The sequence below is a fragment of the Hippocampus guttulatus genome, chromosome 5 (genome assembly GCF_054856545.1).
Source record: "Hippocampus guttulatus isolate MCC_2025c chromosome 5, RoL_Hgut_1.0, whole genome shotgun sequence".
In the NCBI taxonomy this organism is placed as follows: Eukaryota; Metazoa; Chordata; class Actinopteri; order Syngnathiformes; family Syngnathidae; genus Hippocampus; species Hippocampus guttulatus.
The window spans coordinates 1,231,654-1,258,106 of NC_141265.1; the positions used below are offsets into that span (position 1 = coordinate 1,231,654).

Genomic DNA, 26,453 nt, shown 5'->3' on the forward strand with positions numbered 1-26,453 from the left:
TCGTTGAGCTCCACCAAACGACAAATGGAAAACTGACACATATCCGTCACCGCTAGGTCACTTGTTGCAAGGCGGAATCACCATCCTTTGTGCCCCAAAATTGGAAGATACTCGTCACATCCTCCAGGCCTTTTCCTGCTTGGCAGAATTTGTCCAAAATGGCCTTTTTAACAACAGGCATGCGGCCAGGCAGAATATGTGATTCGCTAATCTGAGGTGTTTGCGTCTTGTCGTCTCCCAGCGGCAGCAGAATGCGCTCAAGTACGTGACGGAGGAGTGGGCGTCCATCGAGTACGAGCTTCTTCGCGAGCGAGGCCTGTGGGGGCCGCCCATCGGCTCACACCTGGACAAGTTCATGTTGGAGATGACCGAGGGGCCGTGCCGCATGCGCAAGAAGATGGTGCGCAATGACATGTTCTACATCCACTACCCTTACATCCCCGAGACGGAAAACAACACCAACTCGGCACAGGTGCGCCTTTTATGACTTTCTTCTCACCGTCAAGTAACTTGTCGCTAGCGTTACCATTTGCGCGTCCCTCGGTTGCTCCTTCTGGCTAGGAAACTCTTTTATAGACCCAAAATCGTTGTCATAAATAACATACTGTATACCACTCATCTCTTTGTTTTTTTATTTTACTTTAAAAACCTCTAAAACAATCATTTCAGCTATGCCCAGCTAGCCACTTGTTGCTAGGTACCATTGTTGGTACCCCCAAAGAACCCAAAAAAATGGGCACATTCCAATCACGCCCACTAATCCACATGCTGCGAGGCAACATTTGTTGAGCCCCAAGCGCAGACCAAAAACAAATATTTGAACCACACCAGCAGCATTTGTATCAAATATCAAAATTAAAATAAAAAAATGAAATGTGATGTCATTATGAATAATAATTGGTTTTTAAAAAAAAATTCGAATTGAATTTTTTTCATTCTCTCCTTCCTGAGCAGAAGCCGGTTCGCTACCGTCGCGCCATCAGCGCAGACAGCAAAGAATACTACATGCGCCTTCTGTCGGGCAACCCGGGGATGTACCAACACTCGGTGGAGCACAGCAGCGAGGGCGAGACCACACGGCACGAACCCGAGCATGGAGAGGACACCATTGCAAGGGTCAAAGGTCAGGCGCTTGAGACCGGAAATGAGCAAAAGGGCGACTGGTCCGTCTATTTTAAACAAGAGCTTTTATTTTCTCAGGTCTTGTGAAGGCGCCGCTGAAACGCTCGCGATCAACGGCGGACGGCGGCGACGAGGACGCTCAAGATCAGATCCAGGATCAGCCACCGGAGTTGGGCGGACCTGAGGAGGAGCAGCAGCAGAGGACTGACAATACCGCTCTGCTGCGACTGCTGGAGGAAGGGGAGAAGGTCAGCTTGGCAGCAACAACAAGAAAGGATTCTTGATATATTATGCCTGAAAGAACAAAACATATTATTATTATTTTTTTTTGTGCCAAACATGGCTACGAACTTAATTCAGAAATTACTCTTGATATTCCACGCCTTTTCTTCTACAAGATAAAATTTTTTTCTTGGTATATTCTGCCTTTTTCTAGGGGAAAAAAAAATACAATTTATTTTGGCTGTATTGTGCCAATTTACTAGAATAAAACGTAATTTTATTGTTGTAGTTTTAATATTGTGTGTGTGTGTGTGTTTAGATCCAGCACATGTACCGCTGTGCCCGGGTTCAGGGTCTGGACACCAGCGAGGGTTTGCTGCTCTTTGGAAAAGAACACTTCTACGTCATTGACGGCTACACTATGACCGTGTCCAGAGAGATCAGGGACATCGACACGCTGCCGCCCAAGTACTTCTGCACTTGACTACTTTTTCCCCCCCCCAAACATCGTAAGCATGTGGCGCACCACCTTGCCCCTACTCACACCCTGAAAAAAAGCATGGCACAGTCCTTCCCCAAAAAAACGTGGGCACCCTTTCGGCATACCAATAGATTTGATGCACCCATTCCACTTAACTGAGCTTTCAAAAATGTCTCGTAGTCTTCCCGAAATGGTGTTAGCCACAAAAGCTGTCGGTGCACCCCCTGTCTCCCACGCGCACCTGGCGAAAAAGCCAATCTAATGCTGTGACTGTCATTGTGCGTTAGCTTGCACGAGGCCATCATCCCCAGGGGTGCGCGCCAGGGCCAGAGTCAGCTAAAGCGCACGTGCAGCATCTTCGCCTACGAGGACATCAAGGAGGTGCACAAGCGACGCTACCTGCTCCAGGTACGACTTGTTCTTTGGCTTTATGGGGTGCGCCATTTCTGTCAGGGTGTTGACGGGGCTGCGTGGCTTAAAAAAAGGGTCTTACGTTGTTCTGTGGCAGCCAATGGCAGTGGAGGTGTTCTCCGCTGACGGGAGGAACTACCTACTGGCTTTCCAGAAAGGGGTGCGCAACAAAGTCTATCAAAGGTACTGAACGCACCCTTAATTTTCCACTTTGAGTGGCCATTGTATTATTTATAATACCGATCCCCATAGGTTCCTGGCAGTGGTGCCGTCGCTGGCCGACAGCTCAGAGTCGGTATCAGGACAGAGGCCAAACACCAGCGTGGAGCAAGGGTGCGTTTTATTCATATTTATGAGATGGAAGGGGGAAAAAAATATCCAGCAAACTGCACTGCAGCTCACTAACAACTGAAATTATATTGTAATGAAGGTGTCACAAAACCACGACTAATGTTGCAAATCATTAATGGTAACTAATGCTAATATCTAATGCTAAAACTGGCACATTCGTTTGCATAAGAAATGCGCCCATCGCAGATGCTAACAATAGAAAAACTGCATCCATCGCTCGTGCTGGTATCAGAAAAGGTACAACCTATTTTCATGCTAGTAACAAGAAAATATGATCCAGATGCTAATGCTAACATCAGAAGAACATGTAAATGCTAACTCACAAAACATAAGAAAACAGCTTATGCCAACAGAAAGGGGTAAACAGACCTGGATTTGAAACTGAATAAAAACTGTCACTCATACAAAATACGGCTACCGCCTCTAATACTAACACAACAAAAACTGTTATGTCACTCATACTAACATCCCAAAACCACTACTGTTGCTAATGCTAACATCAGTAAAACTACAACTGCAACTACTGTAATGCAAAATCCTGATACGGTTCCTATTGCTCGCAACAGAAAAACTACAACTGTTGCTAATGCTAAAATCAGGCTAACCGTCTCGTGTGTCTGTCATGTCATCAGGTCTGGTCTCCTCAGCACTTTGGTGGGTGAGAAGTCAGTGACTCAGCGTTGGGAGGTAAGAAGCCTCTGGTGTCTCATGTCAGAACCTCATCCTCGGTCCTGTCCCGACCTGACTTGTTTGGGTTTTTTTCCAGCGAGGGGAGATCAGTAACTTCCAGTATCTGATGCACCTCAACACGCTGGCGGGACGTTCCTACAATGACTTGATGCAGTACCCGGTCTTCCCCTGGATCCTGGCCGACTTTGACTCCGAGGTGTGCTATGCGGCGGCGCAGCCGGGCATCTGTCACGCTGACTCCGGTTTTCTGTTTGTTATGTGACGAAGGAGCTGGACTTGAACAACCCCAAGACCTTCCGCAATCTCGCCAAGCCCATGGGGGCACAGACGGACGACAGGCTGACGCAGTACAAGAAACGCTACAAGGACTGGGAGGACCCCAATGGTAATGACTGACAAGTACACCAACCATTGACAGGATGAACACCGAGCGAATGAGTGACACATAGACCGTCCCCTTACTTTTTTCCCCATGCAGGCGAAACCCCCGCTTATCACTATGGCACACATTACTCGTCCGCCATGATCGTGGCCTCCTACCTGGTGCGCATGGAGCCTTTCACGCAGATTTTCCTTAGACTACAGGTGAGGAAATCCTTATTTGGAAAAACCGAAGATAACACTGCTAAGCTAACACACCGGGCCCCACACCCCAGGGCGGCCATTTTGACCTGGCCGACAGGATGTTCCACAGCGTGCGCGAGGCCTGGCTGTCTGCCGCCAAGCATAACATGGCCGACGTCAAGGAGCTCATTCCCGAGTTCTTCTACCTGCCTGAATTTCTGCTCAACTCCAACAACTTTGATCTGGGTCAGTCGTGGCTAACATGCTAACAAACAGCATCATTGATGCTAACGGCTATCTCTTTGACGCAAATAGGCGCCAAGCAGAATGGGACCAAGCTGGGCGACGTCATCCTGCCTCCGTGGGCCAAGGGCGACCCCCGGGAGTTCATCCGGGTGCACAGAGAGGTGCTCCATTAGCATATTTTCAATCTCACGCACCCTCACAGTTCAGGATGCCTGTTCTATGGCAAACATTTGTTTGTTTGTTTTTTTGCCTGTGATTATTCTGTGTTCATTCTCGCATCTTTTTGTACAGGCGCTGGAATGCGAGTATGTGTCGGCGCACCTCCACGAGTGGATTGACCTGATCTTTGGCTACAAGCAGCAAGGTCCTCCTGCCGTGGAGGCCGTCAACGTTTTCCACCATCTCTTCTACGAGGGCCAAGTTGACATCTACAACATCAACGACCCTCTCAAGGAGACCGCCACCATCGGCTTCATCAACAACTTTGGGCAGATCCCGAAGCAGGTGTTAATGCTAATGCCAACACCTCATGACTCAACTCAACTCAACTTAACTCAACCGTATTTCTCGAGCACTTTAAAACAACCACGGCTGTATACAAAGTGCTGTACATAGAACAAAGATCATATATGCAACAACAAACACTCAAACAATCAATTAATAACAAAGACAGTAGAAAGCACAAAAACAGTTAAACTAAAAATCAACTCTCATGCTTAGTCAAAAGCCAAAGAATAAAAATGAGAATGTAGCTAATAATAAGGAACTATCACTAACGTGGCTAATGCTATGGCCACTGCTAATGCAGCTCATAGTAAGTACCATTTTAAATTACAGAAAGTAATGTAATCCGGCCAGTGTCAGACAATTGCTATTGCCACTAATGCTAGCTGCCTAAAAAACATTATTGTCGCTAATGATAATGTCATGGAAATGTAATCAATGCTAAAGTGTTGTTCAATGCTAAGGCCATTGCTGGTTGACACTAATGGCGCAAAATGCCGCTGCTGCCACAATATAAATGCAATTTTAGCGAATGATAGTGCCACAGTAACTGTATGGTGGCTAATGCTAACCTCCAAACACTGCCGCTCTGGCCAACGTTTATGTCACAAACGTGTGTGTGTGTGTGTGTGCTGCAGCTCTTTAAGAAGCCCCACCCACCTAAACGGGTGCGCAGCAAAGCCAACGGTGACCCCATCAACATACCGCCGAGCTCCACCGGCGAGAAGATCTTCTTCTACCACCTGGACAACCTCAGACCCTCGCTGGCCCCGGTCAAAGGTACACATACTCACGCGTATGATACAACAACACAAATATTCCAAATGTTATTGTTTGTTTTTGTTTCAGAGCTGAAGGAGCCGGTGGGTCAGATCGTGTGCACCGACAAAGGCATCCTGGCCGTGGAGCAGAACAAAGTGCTGACTCCGCCCACGTGGAACAAGACCTTCGCGTGGGGCTACGCCGACCTCAGCTGCCGCCTGGCCAACTACGAGTCCGATAAGGTCAGTGGCGGGTCTTTCTTCATATAGTATCCATAAAGAGAGAATAAGTAGTAAAAATATATGAGCATGGGACACAATCTGAGCAGGCACTTTGCTGTGGAGCTCCAAAAATTATTTTTTAACATTTACATATGCGGCGCATGGTGTTTTTTGCCCCAAGGCGTTGGTGGTGTACGAGTGCTTGTCCGAGTGGGGTCAGATCTTGTGTGCCATCTGCCCCAACCCCAAGCTGGTGATCACAGGTGGTACCAACACGGCCATCTGCGTTTGGGAGACGGGCACCTCCAAAGAGCGAGCCAAGACGCTCACGCTCAAGCAGGTAAAACTTGTGATTTTCACAACGTGATGCCACGATACTATACCCCCAACCCCCCATTCCCTCCCGCGTGTCTTCGCAGGCGCTGCTTGGCCACACGGACGCCGTCACGTGTCTGACGGCTTCGTCCGCGTACCACATCGTGGTGAGCGGTTCTCGGGACAGAACCTGCATCGTGTGGGACCTCAACAAGCTTTCCTTCATCACGCAGCTACGGGGACACCGCGCTCCCGTCGCCGCGCTTTGCATCAACGAACTCACGGTGGGCGCAAAGACAAATACGGGGGAGACCATGATTTAAAGAAGCCTGGGCTTAATTGCATCCCAAAACCACTACTGTGGCTAATGCTAAAATCCACAAACCGCCACTACGGCTAATGCATATTGCACGCTAACTGTTATGAAAGTTTGTATCATAAAACTGTGACTATTGCTAACATGCTAATGCTAGCTCGGTTGTGCATGTGCAGGGTGACATTGTGTCATGCGCGGGCACGTACATCCACGTGTGGAGCATCAATGGCAGCCCCATCGCTAGCGCCAACACCTTCACCGGACGCAGTCAGAACATCGCGTGCTGCTGCGTATCCGAGATGAACGAGTGGGACACGCACAACGTCATCGTCACGGGACACTCGGACGGCGTCGTCAGGGTAAATGCGTGCAAAAACAGAATGAAAAAAAAATGCCCCGCTAACACCGGAAGCTAATTTGGAATTCCTCTTTCCTTATCGTATTTTCCACCTGCGTTTGGGTAGTTCAAGGTGCCTCCGTAAACATGAGCGCTCTGTTGTTGTTGTAGTTCTGGAGGATGGAGTTCCTCCAAGTGCCAGAGACACCCGCTCCCGAACCTGTCGAACCCGATGTTCCAGACTGCTGCGGAGACGACAAGCTCGGTCAGTCTGGAAACAAAACAAAACAAAACAAAAAAAAAACTTTTAAGTGTTCACCTTTTGGCAGCGTGTATCATGTGATTTTTCCCTCTGGTCCTTCAGAGGGCGGTGATGAGGACAGCAGTGAATCGGACGGAGAAGATGGAGGAGGAACAGGAAATAGTCTGAGCCAGGAACATAAAGCGGAACGCAACCCATCGAGTCAGCCGGGGAGCCAACCAAGCAGCACCGTGCACAGACCTCGAGGTAACACCCAGCAAAAAGCTCATCTCTGCGATTAGCGGGGGGGGGGGGGGGTTTGGGGGGGGTGCACCCCCACTTTCCCTAACAACCCATGTTTAGGAAAGTTTACACTTCCGAAAACAAACTTTTCCAAAGTGTTTACGTTGTGCACCCCTTTAGAGTTTCCACGCACAATCCCACAGACACAAACAAAATAGAAAACAATGATCAAAACCTCTATTTTGATTTCAATTTGTAGCAGTCTTTGCTAGTTTTAATTGCACGCCTGCTTCACCACACCAACGGAATTGGCGCACCCCTTTCCCTGTCACCACAACCCACCTCTACCCACAAAAATTCAAAGAAGCCTATTTACTAGATCATATGTAACATTCCAACCCCCTGGGGGTCGGTCCTTGACATACTCACAGCGGTACACACACGACAGTTGCCTGAAACTAAGCATCAGCATTTTTTTTCCCTCAAGGTCCATCCACACGAGGTGGTGCGTCATGGTCGATGGACAGCGGCTCGGACGACTCCCACCGCTGGTCCGACAGCCTGAGCATCGACGAGAAGGACGGCTTCGTGTTTGTCAATTACTCGGAAGGCCAACACAAGGGTGCGCACCCCCACCACGTGCACCCCCACGGTCTTAGCAGCACCAGCAATCAGCTGTTGAACCCGCCTGCTGTGGAGGCGCGTGCCTTCAACCAGCTCCGGGCAGGTAGGTGTTGTTATTGACTTGTCGGGTGTGCGCGCGCTTGTTCCCAACCCACCAAAAAATAAATAAAAATAATTCATTATATAGCTATGAAGATTTTAGGTTCAACAAACACAATTCCCAACAATTTTAAGATGCGCACCCCCTTCATCACTACAACAGAGTTGCTGCAACCTTTTTCCTCCCACAGCACAGAAAAATCATAACCGATTTCTAAAAATTCGGGATAGCTGTTATTTTTTCAAGTTATCGGAAATATGAAAATATCTTTCACAGCCCCTTCAACAGTCAGTCAAAATTGCTAACCTACGACCTTGCTAACATGTGTCGACAGGCTACAGGTGGGAGCGACAGCTGGTCTTCCGCAGCAAACTCACCATGCACACGGCATTCGACCGCAAGGACAACGCGCACCCCGCCGAGATCAGCGCGCTCGCCATCTCCAAGTGAGCCGCCGTTTTGTCTCTGAGCTTTCATTCCATACCCATGAGATCATGCACTAGTCTGCTTTTTGTCTTCGCCAGTAAGACAATTCGGCACACTCGTGGAACAACCAGGTGTCACTAGTTTTGTCTTTGTTTTAACACTACTCTATCCGTTTTTGGCTTCTTACTGGACGCAATGAAAACTAATGTGCACTGGTAATGGAAATAACAGTGCTGCTAAGACGCATTCGTTCTAGCGGTGTCTTAGTCATGAGGACAAAAAAGCCGTACTAGCGCATGGATGGTTTTGCATCTGCCACTACTCACCTTTTTCGTTCTTTCCTTACAAGGGACCACAGCAAGATACTGGTGGGCGACGGGCGCGGTCGCGTCTTCAGCTGGTCGGTGAGCGACCAGCCGGGGCGCTCGGCCGCGGACCACTGGGTGAAGGACGAGGTGGTGGACAGCTGCTCGGGGTGCGCCGTGCGATTCTCCCTCACCGAGAGACGCCACCACTGCCGCAATTGCGGGCAGCTGTTTTGTCAGAAGTAAGTTTCGCACAAAACCGGATGGAAAAGCCCCAAAATTTGAAATAATCTTTCTGAATGGATTTTCTTTTCCCTCATGAGTTGGCATATCCCCCGCTCCGTCATAGCCACCCTCAATTTTTGGGAAGGCTTATTTTTTTGCAAACCCCGAGGCCCTTGCGCACGCACACCCCTGAAAATATGATTTGGAAATTAAGTCGTCTTTCCAAGGAGAAAATAACATTGAGAAAAAAGGAAGGAAGGAAGAAAAGCACTGTAAACATTTCTTTTAAGGATTTTTTTTTCCTTTGTCAGTCATTAAAAAAAGTACTATTTTCAAATCACATTTTTCAAGAAAAAATAAAGCGTTTAATAAAGTTGAAACAAATTTGCCGTTTTTCGAGGGGAAAAAAACATTTTCAATTAAAAAAGTCAAAATTTTCAAGGAAAAAGTATGTCTTATTTTGAAGGGAAGTCTTATTTTTCAAGCAAAGTACCGGTAGTCACATTTTGGAAAGCGGTTGTGCTGGGGGGTTGATTTTAACACGTGTGAAACTCTTGCAGTTTTTGTAAAACTAGACAACATTTGATTGGTTTATTTTTTTTATTTGAGAGAGAGCGAGAATGTCAAAAGGCACATTTAAAAAAAAAACGTCTTATTTTCAAGGGGAACGCAAGACATGTCACTTTTCTTAGGGGGGCAAAGGAAGTTGGCATTTTCAAGGAATAAGGTCACCTTTTTCAGAAAGTCTCATTTTTTTGTTCTGAAAGAAAGTTGCGCACCCCGTCTCACCCCGCACACAGCCCCTTTGTGACGCGTTTTGACCTCCCTGTTTGCAGGTGCAGTCGCTTCCAGTCGGAGATCAAGCGGCTGAAGATCTCATCCCCGGTGCGCGTGTGCCAGAACTGTTACTGCAACCTGCAGCACGAGCGCACGGCCGCCGGCGACGAGCACAAGAACTGAGCGCGCGCCCGCCCCCAATCCTCATCCTCATCATCCTCCTCCTCAAGGTGTCTATAGTGTACATACATGTATCCACGGCCTTTTGAACAACAAAAAAAAAAACAAGGTCAAATGTAACATAGCAGCGAGCAGGCGGACGTTAAAGAGATATGAATGTCACCCATGAATAATAATGTCACTCGTTATGCAAAAATTGTGTCCACCATTTTTTTCTTTTCTTTTTTTTTTTTTTTTTTTCCAAAAATTGTTGACTTGCTGCTTCCTGAAAAGACTGGACGGACATGTTGGAGTCTCATATCTTATCTGTTGAAATAACTTTAATATTAATCAGGTCTGGTCAGTCTTGAGTTAGTGTACAGGATTTTCTACCAAAAGGGATTTTTTTTCTTCCGCGATGTATTTTTTTTAAATTTTTTTTTAATATAAAAATATAATTTGTTGACCGGGCCCACGGGCAGGATTCTCATTGCCATCATCATCATCATCATTATCTCGTCATGGTTCAAAACAAACATGTTGTTTAGGTTGCAAACAGAAGGAATGACCACACATTTAAACACGTCATTCATTAGGTTTTATCATTTTAATCTTTTTTTTTTTTTTTTTTTTTGCGAGGGGTTGGTTGCATGCTTGGAACCTGGTTGCTGCAAACTGTGAGTGCCAAAAAAATCAACGAAAGATTCCATCCATCCATCCATTTTCAACAGCATTTATAAGAGGGTCGCAGGGCGGGCTCCACCCTAAACTGGTCGCCAGCCGTAAGGGAACATAGCGAGACGAACCACCATTCACACCCACATCTGCGCCGTCACCGAGCTGGTGTGCCATCCAACGCTGTACGCACACGAGTCAGGCCAGTGGACCACAACACCATCAGTGACTAGAATGACACAAAAGGACAGTGAGAACAAAACATCCGTACTGTACAAGAATAAAGTATTAGCGAAAAATAGATCAATCCCCCCCCCCCCCCCAAAAAAACAAAAGTTTGGATTTTAGCAGTAGAAACTCAGATTGTTCTTTCGAAGATAAGAAAACCTTTATTTGTCTCACGATGGAGAAATTCCCAATTATCTGTATTCATCTTACAACGAATCATGTCACGAGTCTTTTTTTTTTTTTGCTCTCAAAATGTCTTCTATTTGTATTCGCTTTTTTTTTTAAACATAACTTGGAAAAATCGAGCTTCCACGTTTGTTGAAAAATGTGGCTTTGATCTCATTGTGACATGCCGATTTTGATTCAAGAAAAATAGAATTCATCTTGGAATGTTACAATTCTATTCTAGGCAAATTTTAATCTTGTAATATCACAACTTGTTTTCCTCTGAAAAATCTCACTGTAATCTCATACGATTCAAATGTTTTGAAAAAAAGAATTCAAGGTGTCGCCAGATCACAGTGCACACTTGAGCCTCTTTTTAAATCGTGTTTCTCAGCACAAAAAGCAGATTGATGGTTTCACCCCATCCAACACAAGATGCGGTGGTCACCTCATAGTTTTGATTGGCAAGACGAAATGACCAGGTTCACAAACACGGTGGCGGTGGCCATTTTTGATGATGTCATAGCATTAGGCGTCCTTGTCAATCAGCAGTGTACAAAATCTTTATTTTTTTTGTTGTTGACTTTTTTGTTTTTATATGAAATATTTGCGCAGTCCCTGATGACATTTCACTGTACAAAGTATTTATGCAATGACTGTTTTTTTTTTTTTTAAAGAAAGATTGTTGCATGAACATTGCATACAACGAGACTTTCCTGTCGCCATTGTCGTCTATTATTGTGTGTGTGTGCGTGTGTGTGTGTCACATTTTTGCAAGGAAAAGACACTTTTTGGTGGGCTGGGCCCGACACTTGACACTCACAAGGACTTACCCCCTGGCCCGCTGGAAAACGAAAAAAAAAAAAGACGGTAGCGTGCGGCTTGTGAGGCTTCTGCTATTCGAACACTTTGCGAGTTTCTGCTGTGCAATCCGTGCTACATGAATGTTTCTTCTTGTGTGTTTGTATTCACACACCACAAATCATGTAAAAACAAGAACAAATCTTACTCCCCTGTCATCATGGAAACAAGATGTTACAATAATGCAATAGAGCTGATACTTATTCTTTAGCCTTTCAATAAATAATTGCTGTTTACCACCAAATGTCTCGTTCATTTACATTTTTCAACAAAAAGTCCAAATGTTCAAGAAAAAAAAATACGCATCACTTTTTAAGCAACGTAGTTTCAAAGAAAAAGACGTTTACAAGAAAAAAGTAGAGCATTTCAACATTTAAAGGAAAGATGAATTTTTTTCAACTCACACTTTTTTTTGTTGATTTTTTTAAAGAAAGTCGCATTTTTAGGTAACCCTTATTTTCATTGGACAAAAACATTTGAAGGAAAATACTTTTCAGGAAAAAAAATCTTAAGCCATTTTCAATAAGTAATTTTTTTCGGTAAAGAAAAAGTTAAATTTCTTAAAATACAGTAGTACAGTTCCAAGAAAGTCCACCTTTCAAGAATAAGTACTATTTGTTCAAAGTCTCCTTAAAAATACTTTCAAATGAACCCCAATGTTTTAGTTTTTAAGTCATTTTCAAGTCGTTGCGTTTTTTTGTTTAACTTTAAGCGGTCACATGACCAAAAATTCTCTTTTTTTTTTAGGAGAATAAAACAACTTCCTCGTAATTCATATACCTGAATATAATTATTTATTCTGGTCATATTGTTTAATCAAAGAAATAATCAATAAGCACCAAACATTTCCGTTCATGAAGGGTTTTGATTTGGTTGCTAAGTGACGTCAAAAGCGTCTCGCGCACGCGCATTTATCATCTGCAGTCAGGATTAACTGCCGCAACCGCGGATCAAGTTAACGCTTGTAGCGCCATACTGGAAGCGAACATTGTTTCACACGCTAAATGAATTCTGCGCCCAAGGCATTATCATAGCCGGTTGCTTTACTTTGAAAGTCCGCATATTTAGGGTTTGGTTTCCGCACAGTGACGCTGTCTTGATGACGGATTGCAGTGATAAACACAAACACGCAGTCTGAGCCCAGGCAGCGGGGACGTCAGTGGAGCTTTTTTGGACGTAGTTAGCGGATAACCTCTGGTTCCCTGACTTCGCTTCGCTCGCTCGCTACCCGTGGCCTTTGACGCCGCGAAACCTTTGACCAACCGTTCAAGAGGAACCCAGGCGAGGGCGAGAAAGCCGGTGACCGTCCTTGCGAGCCTACTTTCCCGCGTCCCCTCACATCTCCTCGGGGGGCGGTTTACTCGAAAGCGGCGGAAGCAATATGACCGAGCTCCGGCGACGAGGGGGCGGCGGGGAGGACCCGGACAGCACTGACAACATGACTGATAAGGTGAAAATAATTATTTTAGTTATCAAAAAGCTTCCCGTCGGCTGGACGAGTTGGTGATCGAGTTTGTCAAACCGAAGTGGGACGGGAGGCGAATTATTAGCCTGTTAGCTTGTTAGCGAGCTAAGTGGCTAATAATCCCTCCGCTGGTTTAAAAATAGCCGCACTCGCTTTGATTCAATGTTTACAACACATCCTGCTCACAAGTATGGAAACGCCTGGTGAAACTGCCAAACTCCACACCATTTACTCACAAAACTTTACATACCAAGAAGGGTTTTTTTTGTAGTTGTTAAAATAAGAAAACAAATCTCTGAAATTGTTGTCTCAGTGCAGTTCAGAACAACAATTCTCCACTAAGACTCCACTAAACTTTATTTTTAAAAAATAAGTAGTGTCTACCACCGTTATTAGTGAACATTCGTGCCTTATCATTATCTCATAAATGGAATCTTTTAACTTTAAGATCATGTTTGCAACAATCTGAATCAGAATCATCTTTATTGGCCAAGTATGTAAAACACACAAGGAATTTGTCTCCGGTATAACACGCTGCATTAGTATCATCATAAACAAGGACATGACAAATAGGTATGGAAGGACATTTTCGTAATGTAAGTGAACCGTAGTGCATTGGATTAACTTGTTTCAACCCCCCAAAATTCTTGAATAAAATAATGTAAACCACCAAGTATCGTTTTTCATGAAAAACTCCTGTTGGAAAACCAAGCAAAAAAATGTATGTTCAGAAAAAATCTCCGACTGGGTGGATTCACAGGTGCCAAACGTGAGCATGCAGGGGCCCACTGTATATCTAAACAGTGCAGTACAATTGAAAAAGCGAAACAATAATAAATAATAATAATAAATAAACTCATGCAGCGCCTCTGCTTTGTCTCTAGCCCAAACTGTCACAGTCATGATGTTGGCTGCCTTTTTTTTTTCAAGTCACAATTTTATCAAATTACAATCATTCCCCCCCCCCCCCCCCCTAAAACCATATCAACTATCCCCAGAATAATTTCTACTTTTTTAAAGTCAAAAGTAAAACTCTTCTAAGTAAGAAATTGCAACCTTACAATTATTTTTTGGGCTAGAAAAGTTGTAAAGTCATATTTTTTGCGTTATTTTAAAGGATTAAAATCGTTTTTGTAAAAAGTGTGCAATCATGCAAGAGAAAAAAAGATTTATTTTATGACAAAATCCATTTTTAAAACAACAACAACAATTATAATCTAACGTCACAATAGTCAGCTCCACTTTGCTGCTGGAAAAGCTGAATTGCGCCCCTAATTAAACCCTATTCCTTCCTGTCCTAATTTGCTCTATTCTGTCCTGTCCTGTCCTGTTGTCACATTGTAATGATAAATGAGCCCAGTGATCATGAGTCATCGATATCAGTGAAACGCGTTCAAGAGTTGGCGGGATGCTGAGCGTTGACCTTTTACCCCCGCTCGGGAGGGTGTGCTGCTTGTGCCGCGTTGACTGAATGACCTTTGTACCAGTTGGATGAGTGAGGTAGACTCTTGAGGAAGATTTCTCTCCTTCCGTCCAAACCGCAAGCGTCCGAAATCCCTTCTGTGATCATTTCCATGCGGCCCGTCATGAGGAGCGCGCGCGCCAAAATTTCGTCGCAGTTGGGCACATCGGTGTCAGATGGTCATTATTTTCAGATAGGAAGCAACATCGCAAAAAAAAAATAAAAATAAAAACTTTCCTGCATGAATGCAAAAATGTGAAGTGGATGAAAATCCGGAGCGTCGTCCGTGAGCCGACGGCACGCTCTTTGGGGCCCCGAGTGCTTGTCGTCATCTGATGGCTGTTTGTGTTGAAACTTTGGTGAACATGTCATGTGATGGTGGCAACATCATCGGGGATTTGCACTCTTCATTTTGGAATGAAAAGACTCCAATGTTTGAAAGAAGGAATGAATGAATAAGTGCGGTGGGGATTGTATTGTATTGTAACAGTTGAACGATCTTTGACTTGATTCCATTTTTTGCGGGAGGAGTATCGTCGCAATGTTGAGACAATTCATGTATTTTTTTTTGATCAAGTTGTTTTTAATTTTAGAAATTAACCTTTGAATAATGGTTTAAATGTTTTGTAAAAAAAAAAAAGGTTGAAATAATCTTTATTTATTAATTTATTTTAGAAACAAAACAAGTTGTATTTCACAAGCAAACATGTATTTTTTTCTGAAACAAATTGTGATTTTGGAGGGGGTTTTTTTTGGGTGTTTTTTTTTTGCATGGGAGTTTTCACCCAAAGGCACTTTTTTTTAAGTTTGTGTTTTGCGAAAATGATGCAATTTAGTCATAACATTCATGTTTTCAGAGTCATATTTTTCCAAGAAAAGTTTTTTTTTAAAGCAACTAGGACCTTATGAATTTGAAAGTCATCATTTTACTCTTCATATTACAAATTTCTGGGGTGAAAAAAAATATTTTTCAGTATCAGCAGGTCAATCCAACCTTTTTTTTTCAGTCAGAAATTGAAACCCGTGGAGACAAGAGTTTTAAAATATGTATTTCTATATTTAGTCAGAGATAATGTCATCCATCCATGCGCTAATTCCCTGGCTCTTGCTTCACCTCCCTTTTTGGGTTGGCTCTGGCCGCCCGACGCGATCCCGACGGCAGTCAAGCGTTAGCGCTAGCTCCAGTGAGTGAGCTAATTTGTCAAATGTGACGAGCCAACTGGACCTGTTCCTTCGGTGTGCCTTTTTTGGACACGCTTGGTGCAAGGGAAAAAAAAAAGTGTTGAAGGAGTCAAAAGCAGAGGCTCGTGTTTGCTTTGTTATGCACATTACTGCCACCCGCAGGAGTGGAGTGGAACGGTATTGGGCGCAACCTACCACTTTTCGAGCGAGGTTTTAAAAGTACTGCTTATGTCTCGATGAAAAGAATCAAACATTATCTGCTTTATTTAGCACTTTATTCGATTTTTTTAAATGATTTTTTTTTATCTTACCATGCTAGGCAGTTCATGGCGTCTTTGCAGCAGCCAATCATATTGCAGCGGGGGGCGCTCGCATCTTAAATGAAAGCAAAAAAATAAATAAAACAATCGTCGGAAAGACGGCTGCAATCTCAAACGTCTTGACTGAGTTCATCAAAACAACAGGTTTTGATGTTGTGGCACCTCAAACTATTTAAAAAAAACGACACGACACAAGATTACCCTTTGCTGTAACGCAGTTCCCGCAAGGCAACTGGAACTTTCTCGGCCCGGGGTTGCTTGCCGCTGCTCAAGATGAACGACTTCTCACCTCCTTTAGTGATAAAGACACGCAGCGCCATGTTTAGCCGCACGAGCGAACTGGCCGAAGCTCATAGCCAGCGCGGCGCAAGTTAGCTTGGGGCCTATTGTCTCCCCATTCGTTTCCCAAGCAGTGGCGAATAATATCGTAGCCCAAATTTCTACCTGATAGACCGCGCACCTCTGTATGCCTTATAATATGGAATATGGCTTGATGTAAGAACTGTTACTGAAGTTGTGACATGTTGTGACATATTCCTTCACACCAAGTAGGACCATCGCAAACCGGATCTTGTATCAACATGGGAACCTCGTGCTGCTCGCTGCTGTTGCTTTTCCGTCATGTGTATGTAAATGTCAGTCACTCAAACTTTGGTTTTGTCTGGGTGGCAAGGAGGGCGAGGACGACAGGTTGTTGGGCCTGCAGGGCGACACGGAGGCCGAGTGCGACGTGGACACCAAGGCGGACGCCGCCGACGTGCCGGCATCCACGGCGGACACCGACAACACGCCGCAGTGTCTCAACAAGGCCCTGGAGGGACTGCCGCCGAGGTACGCCTCGACGTTTACATTTACGACCCGGACATGCGGGGGAGGCATCACAAACGGACAAACGTCGGTGGCCACAATTTTGTCTGGGTCAAGGTCTGTGCTCAAGACACCAGACCATTTTTCACCGCACGTGTGAAAAAAACGGGATCGTTTTGGATCTTTTCATTTGTTTTGCCTGTTCATGCAAATGCATGAAAACAAAAATTGGTGTTTTCACCTGTTTCTTTACAAATCGCCAACTAGTGGCCTGGCATGCACATTACACCCATGCCTTTTATTTCATTTTTTGCTAGCTTTTAGTGTGATGCTGATTAATCGACGCTAAGCTACTATACTGACAGCTTTTTTTTTTTTAAATACGCGACCAAATCCAAAAACGTTCCAGGAATTATTTTACAGGACAGAAATGTCAGCTCGCTTTGTTATTGCCCTCTGGAGTGTAAATGAATGACATTTCTTGTTTTTGCGCTGTCCACAGATGGAAGAACTACTGGATCCGAGGAGTTTTGTCTCTCGCAATGATTTGCGGCTTCTTCCTTATCATCTACCTGGGACCAATCGCTCTCATTTTGATTGTACGCACCCTTTCCTTTTATCATACTGGAATTGCTTTTTTTTTTTTTTTTTTCCTTTCTTCGGCCCGACCAGTGAATCTCTTTTTGGCAGGATAAAATGCTGTTAAAAAAACATGCAAACCAAGAAGATGACCATTTTTGATTTAAAATCACCATTTTGTAGGGGGAGTCGAGTGGGGGTGGGGGGTTCATGTGCTCTTATATTGGTGACCAAATGCCCTTTTGAGGGGGGGCACGTCTGTAACTCTTAACATTATTCAGGCAACTATTGTCTTTTTGGGGAGCTTTATCTCTTTTTATTCTGACGCCTAAATACAATTTTTTTATTATTCAAAACAAATTAATTTTTGTGGGGACTGGTGGCGCTTTAATTATTACACCTCAATCCAAATGGCTTCTTGGGGTGACTTTAACTCTTTATTCCGATGACTTAATTACATTTTGAGCTATTGTTAGGACCTATTATTTTTAGCCACTTTTGGGCCAATTTGAAATCTTATGACTGTTGCAACTAAATCGTTTTGGTTGGGCTTAACAACATGTTTGTTTGTGGTCGTAGGTGATGACGGTGCAAATCAAGTGTTTCCAAGAAATCATTACAATCGGCTACAAGGTCTATCGCTCATACGACCTGCCCTGGTTCAGGACTCTGAGCTGGTGAGGAGAGGAGCCCTCGCACACACACACACACACACACACACACACACACACACACACACACGTACACACGGTAGTTGTGTGTGTGGCATTGTCTGCTGGTCAGGTAGCATCTCAGCCCGGGACAGAAAGAGACTGGAGCGACTGGTCAGGAAGGCCAGTTCTGTCCTGGGCTGCTCCCTTGACACTCTGGAGGAGGTGGGCAACAGAAGGATGCTAACTAAGCTAAAAGCTATGATGGACAGTCCCTCCCACCCTCTCCAGCCCGCCCTGACAGCACTAGGTGGCTCCTTCAGCCAGAGACTGTTACACCCGCGCTGCAAGAAGGAGAGATACCGACGCTCGTTCCTACCAACTGCTGTCGGGCTGCTGAATAAAAAATAGCAACAATAATATTAATAATAATTAATGATGTGGAAAACAACTGTAAATAGCACTGCGATTTATCCATTTTGTATTTATATTGCACTTAATTGAACGGTGTTTGTTGGTTTTTTTCTTCTTCTTTCTGCCTACATTCTTGCTGCTGGAGGCTGTAAATTTCCCCAGTGTGGGACAAATAAAGGATATCTTATCTTATCTTATCTTAGTGTAGCGTGTAGCAACGGGTTCAAAGATCACTTGTTGTGTTGGAAGTCAAGGAGAGTGTACAGATGATGTCCACGTAGAAGATCCGCCTATTGTGTGTGCGCATATGTGTTGTTTGGCGAGATGGTTGAATAACTCAAATCACCGCGTTGTCTTGTGGGAAGGTTGATGTGGCTGATTATGTATGTCACACGTGTCAAAGCCAAGGCCCGGGGGCCAGATCTGGCCCGCCACACCATTTTATGTGGCCCGCGAAAGCAAATCAAGCATGCCAACTTCCATGATGCTCGCTAAAGTCTGAATCAAAATTTCATATTGTCATATCTAATCCATAACGACAATATTTGAACAAGCATTTATTCTTGACTTGCGATTTCAAAACAAACTCTCCCATCAATTTGTTGTTCGCTGTGTATATATGTTGAGGTGGTTCAACATTTATATGCTTTTACAAAATTCACAGTCATGACGGCCCTCCGAAGGGAAACCGTAACGACAATGTGGCCCCTGACAAAAATGAGTTTGACACCCCTGATGTATGTGATTGTAAAGGTGTACGTATTGTTGTGTTGAGGTACTTCCTGGTGTGCGTCAACTACTTCTTCTACGGTGAGACGCTGGCCGACTACTTTGGCGCGCTGGTGCAGAGAGAGGAGCCCTTGCAGTTCCTATCTCGCTACCACAGGTTTATCTCCTTTGCCTTGTACCTGGCAGGTAAGCAAACGGTGCACACCCGTTGAACCCTCACGCCCATGCCTGCATTTTATTTAGTTTTACAAAAGTAGCAAGGTAACTTTTTTTTATCTGACTTGATAATTTTAAGTCAAAATGTTCACTTTTCACGCTTAAAAATCCTTATCTACGTTCTCCAAATGTGTAAAATAGAGGTGCGCTGTGGTTATGGTAGCTAACTAATGTTAGCTAACTGTATGTAAATTCGATGTATGTTGTGGTCATGCTAGCTAGCTCCAGTTAGCATGAATGATGTGCTACGCTGTTGTCATTGTATCGGTCTCAAACTACCGGTGTATGTCAGATCGATAATCACTGTGGCTATCTAGCTAATGCTAATGTAAAAAGTGTGTTGCGCTGTGGTCATGCTGGCTAAAGCTAACGCTGACAATGTACACTCTCTAAATACAGGTGCGCTGTGGTCACGTTATGTGAAATAGAGATGCAGTGTAGCTAAAGCGAATGGCGTTGTGTGCTGTGGTTGTGCTAGCTTGCTAAAGCTAACGCCAGGGGTGTATGTAAATCGGAGGTATGGCTGACTGAAGCTAACTGAACTGCACTTAGGCTAACTGGCTAATGCTAATGCTTTTTCTTACTTAATGGTGTGCTATGCTAGCCGGCTAAAGCTAACTTTCCCGTTAAAAAAGTATGTTTCATCTTCTCAGATTACAAACATGATACCGTGTGGAACAGGCTCCACGAGAAAGAAACATACATCATATATTCTGTCATTAATGTTGTCACATATGTCATCTTGGACATATTTGAGATTATCTTTGTTGCTGATGGCATGTTGTTCTTTTTCTTGTTATTGTTGTTGTTTTTAGGTTTCTGCATGTTTGTGCTGAGTTTAGTGAAGAAACATTACCGCCTCCAGTTTTACATGGTGTGTATACAAACAGCAATACATAGATACATCCATCTTTATTTCGATCGCACTTTGACAACAGTTGCAACTGTAACACTAAGCGCTAACACCCAACTCACAGCATTTGTTATGATAAAGCAGAATTATATGAGATGTCATGAATTATAACAAATGAAATGACTAATTGATTGGCAAAGAATGCCCTCCGACTCCAGCAAATAATTCATTCATGTGCAATCTGTATATCGTCGTGCTTTTGATATGCTTTAACTCATCTGTCTTCAAATATCGGGTCGAAACCCGTGTTGCCACATTCCAATGTTGTGACACTTTGTGTTTGTGTGTGATTGTTTGGATGTGTGTTTGCCATTCCAGTTTGCCTGGACCCATGTGACGCTGTTGATTGTGGTGACTCAGTCGCACCTTGTCATTCAGAACCTGTTTGAAGGAATGATCTGGTAAGCTCGACAGAATGCGAGAGACCTGCTGCAAACAGCAAAAAGTTACGAGTCGTTGACTCCTCCCACAAAAAGGGGGTGCAGCCGCCGATCCATGCCCCAAAATGGCTTCAAAACAGCACTTAAAACGGAGAGTATCAGAGAGCAGCGTCACCGTGCTTCGAGCATGTACACAACTATCCATTTTAGATAACGACTGTATTCACAAGTGAAATCATTCAACACGAACAAACCATCTTCACACGAAGGCTCATCAAAATTGATAGTTAGCATAATAGCGCTAGCACAAACTGACGTGCCGCCGCACAAATGCGCGAGCGAGCATTTTACTCAAACAGAATAAAGTCAGTAAACTTGGAGAATGTGAGGGGGGGGGGGTCACGCTACGTGGCTTGAACATGGCAAGAGTTGATGAAATTCCGTTTTTAGGTTCATCGTGCCCATCTCCATCGTGATCTGCAACGACATTGGCGCCTACCTGTTCGGCTTCTTCTTTGGACGCACGCCACTCATCAAGGTGACGCGATGACGAGACAACAGCGTGTTGTGAGACAAGAGTTTTGAGTCGGGACATACTTGGGAAAGTAGCAAAACCCTGAAATGGCATGTCGAGCGCACCGGCAGCCCATGCGATGACTCCCGATGATTGATAATTAGAAAATCGATCAAAACGAACAGTTTGTCAAAAAGAAGCTCGGGGGGGAAGATCAAGATTGCCCCGAGAGAAAGAAAGAAAGAAAGAAGCGCAGTGTTTGGACAGGAACGCACAAGACATGAAAACCACTGTCCATAAATGTGTGTCTCTGTGTGTGTGTGCGCGTGCGTGTGTGTGTGCAGCTCTCGCCCAAGAAGACATGGGAAGGATTTATCGGAGGCTACTTCTCCACCGTCGTTTTTGGATTCATTGTGAGTGCAGATTGGCAACGTTCCGCGACCAAGCGACACCATTTCTACAAAATGTACCCCTTGACACGCGACTGACAGAAACACGCAACCACATCCCACCAGATGTGCATGCGACAAAATACGAGGGTCATTCAATCAATAAGGTGAATTTCTCGTCATAAGGACCCCCACCACCATCCCCCATGTCGTCTGCCAGCACTGTCACGCGCTTTTCCCATCTGCACTAGCTTCCATTGAAATCGTTGGACTGAAGTCTCAGTCAGTCGCTCACAACACTTTTGACTTGATCGTCCCTTTCAAAGTCGATGCCGCTGGTGAACGCTTTTGACCTGCCTCAGCAGTTCACAGTAGTTGGCAGTGCTGGGAGACTACGTTGGGGGGGGGGGGGGCCGTGGGGAGAAAGCTTCTATCTGTACTGGAAGTCCTTATAGCGAAAACTTCACCTTATTGGCCCTCGTATATGCTACCCACTCTACGGCCGATGGAAACTGCCGGCAAAATGTTTTGAGCGTTGTGTTTCCTGCATCATGAATGCGTGGCATTGTGTTGTGCAGTTGTCGTCGCTGCTGTCCCAGTTCCAGTACTTTGTGTGTCCGGTGGGCCTGAGCAGCGAGAGCGGCAGCTTGTTCACGGTGGAATGCGAGCCGTCCGACCTGTTTGTGCTGCAGCAGTACAAACTGCCCGCGCCGGTCCGCAACGCGCTGTCGTGGGTGAGCTCCTCGCGGCGGGCCGCCGCTCCTCTGCCACATGTTGCGGCATCGCTTTCTCGGCGGGCGGAACTCAACTTGTTGAAAATGCTCCTCGTATCTCGTTGATAGAATGGGGAATGGACAATAAAATGAATGGGGGGGGGGGGGATAATCAAATGATCAGTCAAAAAGTACAAAAGACAAAATGTTAAGAAGGTAATGGACACATAAAAATAGAATAGAAAGAATTTTAAACTTTAGCAAATAGGTCAAATACTTGAGGTGCTAAGTTGACTAAAGTAGATATACTTGAAGTAAACAGAAAATGTAATTAAAACAAATGTTTTGAAGATTTAAAAATGATTAAGGTAACCTTTTTTTCAAATTCGATTTAAAAAAAGATTAAAATTGTGTCAAAGCAAAATATTTCAATGTCATTTATTCATTTCACTTTTTCGAGTAAATAAATATTGATTTTATTAATGATATGCCCCCCCCCAAAAAAAAATGCATAGTATTTCAGTCAATCAGGGAGCCAAAATGTTGCAAACAGCACTTGTTCTGATCAAGCAGAATTAGATGAAATATAATCCATTCTGAAAAGGTAACACGTTTTTTGTTGTTGTTGTTTTTTTTTTTGGCTGGTCTTTCCTTCTCAGGAAACGGTGACATTGTACCCGTTCCAGATCCACAGCATTTTCCTGTCATCCTTCGCGTCGCTCATCGGCCCTTTTGGCGGCTTCTTCGCCAGCGGCTTCAAGCGAGCCTTCAAGATCAAAGTAAGTGACCCGCTCGCTCCGTCTCGTGCCATTACGGCATGAAGTGTTTATAGTCCGGTGTCAAGTGTTGTGGTGCTGAACGTCATCGCCACGCTAGGATTTCGCCAGCACCATCCCGGGACACGGAGGCATCATGGACCGCTTCGACTGTCAGTACCTGATGGCCACCTTCACCCACGTCTACATCGCCAGCTTCATCAGGTCAAAGTCATTTTTATTTAGCAGCTTGAAATTTGGTCGACGGATCTGCCTTGAGAAGGCCAAAAAAAAAAAAAAAGTCTCAAGAAGCCATGTCTTGGAAAGACACGCAGGTCTTCAAAAGATGAGCTTTAGAGTGTTTATTTTATTTTTTTATTCCACACAAAAAGTGTGTTTCATTTAACTGCGGGAAATTTGGTAGACATGTCTGTCATGAGAAGACCCACCAAAAGTCTGAAGAAACTGTGCACTAAAAGACAGGAAGTCCATCAGTTGGGTCGAATCTTCTTCCTTTTTGTTCCAGGGGCCCCAATCCCAGCAAAGTCCTGCAGCAGCTGCTGATGCTGCAGCCGGAGCAGCAACTTAGCATCTTCAACACGCTCACCTCGCACCTGAAGGACCGTGGCCTGCTGCCCCCCACAGCATGAAGGGGGGTTGACGCAAGAGTGTGTGTGTGTGTGTTTGTGTGTGATGGTAAAACTACGTACACAACATAGACACAACAACAACAACAACACATCTTGTGTGATCCTGGTAACTCTTCATCCGACTTGAAAAATAAAAATGGAGGGAGGGGGGCGGGGGGCAAATGTAGTCTATAAAAAGTCTTCCGCCGGTTTTGGAGCATTGCATCCGACCGCCATCTTTGACCAGGAAGCGGTCAAAGCCCACATTGCACTGACCCGCCAATGAATCAAGTTCGTCGGTTAGCGGCCTATCACGCTCTAACCAATGACGACCCGCTTTAGCCTGTGTGCCCTTAAAGTCAACAAAGTAGAACACACACATGGCTAATGTACATAAGGAAATGTTGAGCTAATATATACTATTGATGATGATAATAGCAAAAAACGAATAAAACGTATATACAGTATGTAGCAAGCTAGCATGGACACATTTAGTAGATTTGAACATTAAGAAGGTGGAATTTTTAAAAATATATATTTTCAGAGTAGCTCGATGTGGGTTGGGAAAATTCTTGCATATAGCTTAGTCGCTGTGCGCGTGCGTGTGCAAGGCTAGTCTAGTTGCTAACCGCTGAATTCCCCCAGTAGTATTCTACTGTTGAAGATGCAATATATGTTCCTACTTAAAACGACGCTAGTCACACCGAGCACTAAAAAATGCTAACTATCAGTAGCCATGCAAAGAGGATATCAAGCAACTCGAACTATACAATTTTTTAGAAGAAAGAAACAGTCGCTTGCGTTCGCAATTTAGCACAAGGTTGCGCTATGGCTTGCTGTCCCGGGTGTTAATAGCGAGTCACGGGTGTGCTAAGTTAAAAGGCACTTTTTTCCGCAGTTTGTGATTTGCAGTAAATAACATTTTCTTGGCCGCTAGTTTTGTCACTTACAACCCCAACACGCTAATTTGTTCAGTTGAAAATATTGGGAGTTTGTGTGTGTGTGTGTGTGTGGGGCATAAGGCTATTCTGGCTGCTAACTGCTAACCCGTTAGCATTGTACTACTGAAGAAGAAGCACTAAAATGTCCCTACCTGCTAACAACGCTAACCGTACGAAACACCACTTCTTGAGAGGGTTTTATTGCGTTAAATAAGATGTTTTAAGGATGTTTTTGAATGTTGTTTGCCATGAAAACAACCTTTAACGCAAAATGTTTTGCAGATATTTTACGCAAATTTTCTCCAAATGTTCGATTTGGGGGGCATGGAGAAAAGGTTTACCAAAGCCTTTTTTGTTGTTGTTGTTGTTATTGTTTTGAACTTCAGATGCTGTTTTACAGATGGACTGATTTTTTTTTCCTCCAGGACCTTTATTTTGAAAAGTGCTACTGGGACCAGATGAGGGGCTTTTATTGTAAAAGAATGCCGCCTCCTGTCACGATTGCCCATTGATTTGATTTTGAATGTGTGGCTATTGATGTAAAGCAGGGTGGGGCTCTTCCATCCTGTTCCTGGAGTGCCGCTGTCCTGCCAGTTTTTCACATCTCCCTGCTGTCACATATCTGTGATTCAACCAATCAGGTAATCACAAAGGTCTGCAGAAGTTGAATCACCATCATGATCATTTGAATCGATAAGATAAATATAAAGCCTTTATTTGTCTCATAATGGAGAAATTCCCAATTTACAGCAGCAAAATTATGAAAGGGACAAGTAGAAGAACAAAAAGTATATCACTAAATTGGGTCTTTACTGCAGGGAGAGATGGAAAACGGGTAGGACGGCAGCCCCCGAGGAACAAGATTGCAGACCCCCTATGTACAGCAGAGCGAGCGGGCTTTCCTGACCCAAATTAGCATTGAAATATTGAGCCAAAAACATTACGAGATGTGACAAGAAAGAAACAAGACTCGTGACTTTAAGCCAACTGCCGGGCACATCTCGCCAGTTTTGTTTGCATCTTACGCTACGCTTTGTTTTCAACAAACAAAAGCAGCAGAGGCGGGCCAATAAATACCATCGGTGTAACATTGTTTTCACCTTTGAAGCAACTGATGCTTAACACAAACGGTGAAGCAATACATGTAGACATATAAAAATAAGCATCGGCGTATAATCTTTTTCTTCTCTACGAATAATATTGCAGTTTATGAAGGTGTTGTGCCCATCTCCATCTTTACCTGTATGTCTATTATTTTGCCCCTGGATGGCCAGGGTGTCCACACCAGAAACAGCATCATGAAATGAAGGAGAAAAAATAATTTAAATGTCATTATGGAATGTTTTTATAAAGTACATTCTGCTGTGACATAAGCGGTCAGTCAATAGACACTGATGTAGTCTTGTTTCTTGCTTGTCACAACTCCCACATAAACTTGAAAAGAAGTGACAGCCGGTTCTCTGTGATATTAAGCTTGGGAAGCTCTTCTATCAAGGAAAAGTGTGTCTTTGCTGGGACGAGGAGGGTATGTTATGGACCCAAAATGTGCATTTCTGTTGTCCTGACAGACTCGCACAATAGCAATGAAGTGTCATTGGGCGTGACATGTTTAAGTGTATCAGTTGACTTGATTATTCTGTCTAATTTTATTTTATTTTATTTTTTTCCCTCAGACAGAATAATTTTAGAACACGAACTGGAACATTTAGAGATGGTGTTGCTTTTTATTTATCATTGTGAGCATTTAATTTGAATATTAAGATGATAAAAAAAATGATGATGGGTTTGTGATGAACACGGGGTAAATTTTTTAAAAAATCACTT

The 26,453-nt window shown here is 44.2% G+C and overlaps 2 protein-coding genes across 7 annotated transcripts in view; both read left to right on the top strand.

The window, feature by feature from the left end:
* The window catches only part of wdfy3 (WD repeat and FYVE domain containing 3), a 42,081-nt gene extending 30,266 nt beyond the window's left edge, over positions 1 to 11,815 (top strand). For all 6 annotated transcript variants that reach the window (XM_086110866.1, XM_086110863.1, XM_086110865.1 and 3 more), the window contains 25 exons: positions 242 to 472; positions 955 to 1,123; positions 1,201 to 1,370; positions 1,664 to 1,812; positions 2,113 to 2,233; positions 2,334 to 2,419; positions 2,489 to 2,569; positions 3,220 to 3,274; positions 3,354 to 3,473; positions 3,545 to 3,662; positions 3,756 to 3,862; positions 3,934 to 4,087; positions 4,157 to 4,248; positions 4,379 to 4,591; positions 5,230 to 5,371; positions 5,441 to 5,595; positions 5,756 to 5,914; positions 5,994 to 6,173; positions 6,382 to 6,564; positions 6,714 to 6,807; positions 6,907 to 7,050; positions 7,514 to 7,753; positions 8,085 to 8,196; positions 8,526 to 8,723; positions 9,543 to 11,815. In XM_086110866.1, the coding sequence (XP_085966992.1) occupies positions 242 to 472; positions 955 to 1,123; positions 1,201 to 1,370; positions 1,664 to 1,812; positions 2,113 to 2,233; positions 2,334 to 2,419; positions 2,489 to 2,569; positions 3,220 to 3,274; positions 3,354 to 3,473; positions 3,545 to 3,662; positions 3,756 to 3,862; positions 3,934 to 4,087; positions 4,157 to 4,248; positions 4,379 to 4,591; positions 5,230 to 5,371; positions 5,441 to 5,595; positions 5,756 to 5,914; positions 5,994 to 6,173; positions 6,382 to 6,564; positions 6,714 to 6,807; positions 6,907 to 7,050; positions 7,514 to 7,753; positions 8,085 to 8,196; positions 8,526 to 8,723; positions 9,543 to 9,666 (3,597 nt within the window). In that variant the 3' untranslated portion in view covers positions 9,667 to 11,815. The remainder of the gene's footprint in view (positions 1 to 241; positions 473 to 954; positions 1,124 to 1,200; positions 1,371 to 1,663; positions 1,813 to 2,112; positions 2,234 to 2,333; positions 2,420 to 2,488; positions 2,570 to 3,219; positions 3,275 to 3,353; positions 3,474 to 3,544; positions 3,663 to 3,755; positions 3,863 to 3,933; positions 4,088 to 4,156; positions 4,249 to 4,378; positions 4,592 to 5,229; positions 5,372 to 5,440; positions 5,596 to 5,755; positions 5,915 to 5,993; positions 6,174 to 6,381; positions 6,565 to 6,713; positions 6,808 to 6,906; positions 7,051 to 7,513; positions 7,754 to 8,084; positions 8,197 to 8,525; positions 8,724 to 9,542) is intronic.
* Positions 11,816 to 12,674: 859 nt separating this feature from the next.
* cds1 (CDP-diacylglycerol synthase (phosphatidate cytidylyltransferase) 1) lies at positions 12,675 to 26,450 on the top strand. The gene is made up of 13 exons (XM_086111034.1): positions 12,675 to 13,021; positions 16,674 to 16,831; positions 17,310 to 17,406; positions 17,966 to 18,063; positions 19,226 to 19,365; positions 20,211 to 20,269; positions 20,627 to 20,709; positions 21,139 to 21,226; positions 21,547 to 21,615; positions 22,170 to 22,325; positions 22,964 to 23,083; positions 23,181 to 23,284; positions 23,586 to 26,450. Exons 1-13 carry the CDS (start codon positions 12,953 to 12,955, stop codon positions 23,707 to 23,709), a joined length of 1,365 nt encoding a protein of 454 aa, XP_085967160.1. The 5' UTR covers positions 12,675 to 12,952; the 3' UTR covers positions 23,710 to 26,450.
* The last annotated feature ends 3 nt before the right edge of the window (positions 26,451 to 26,453 follow it).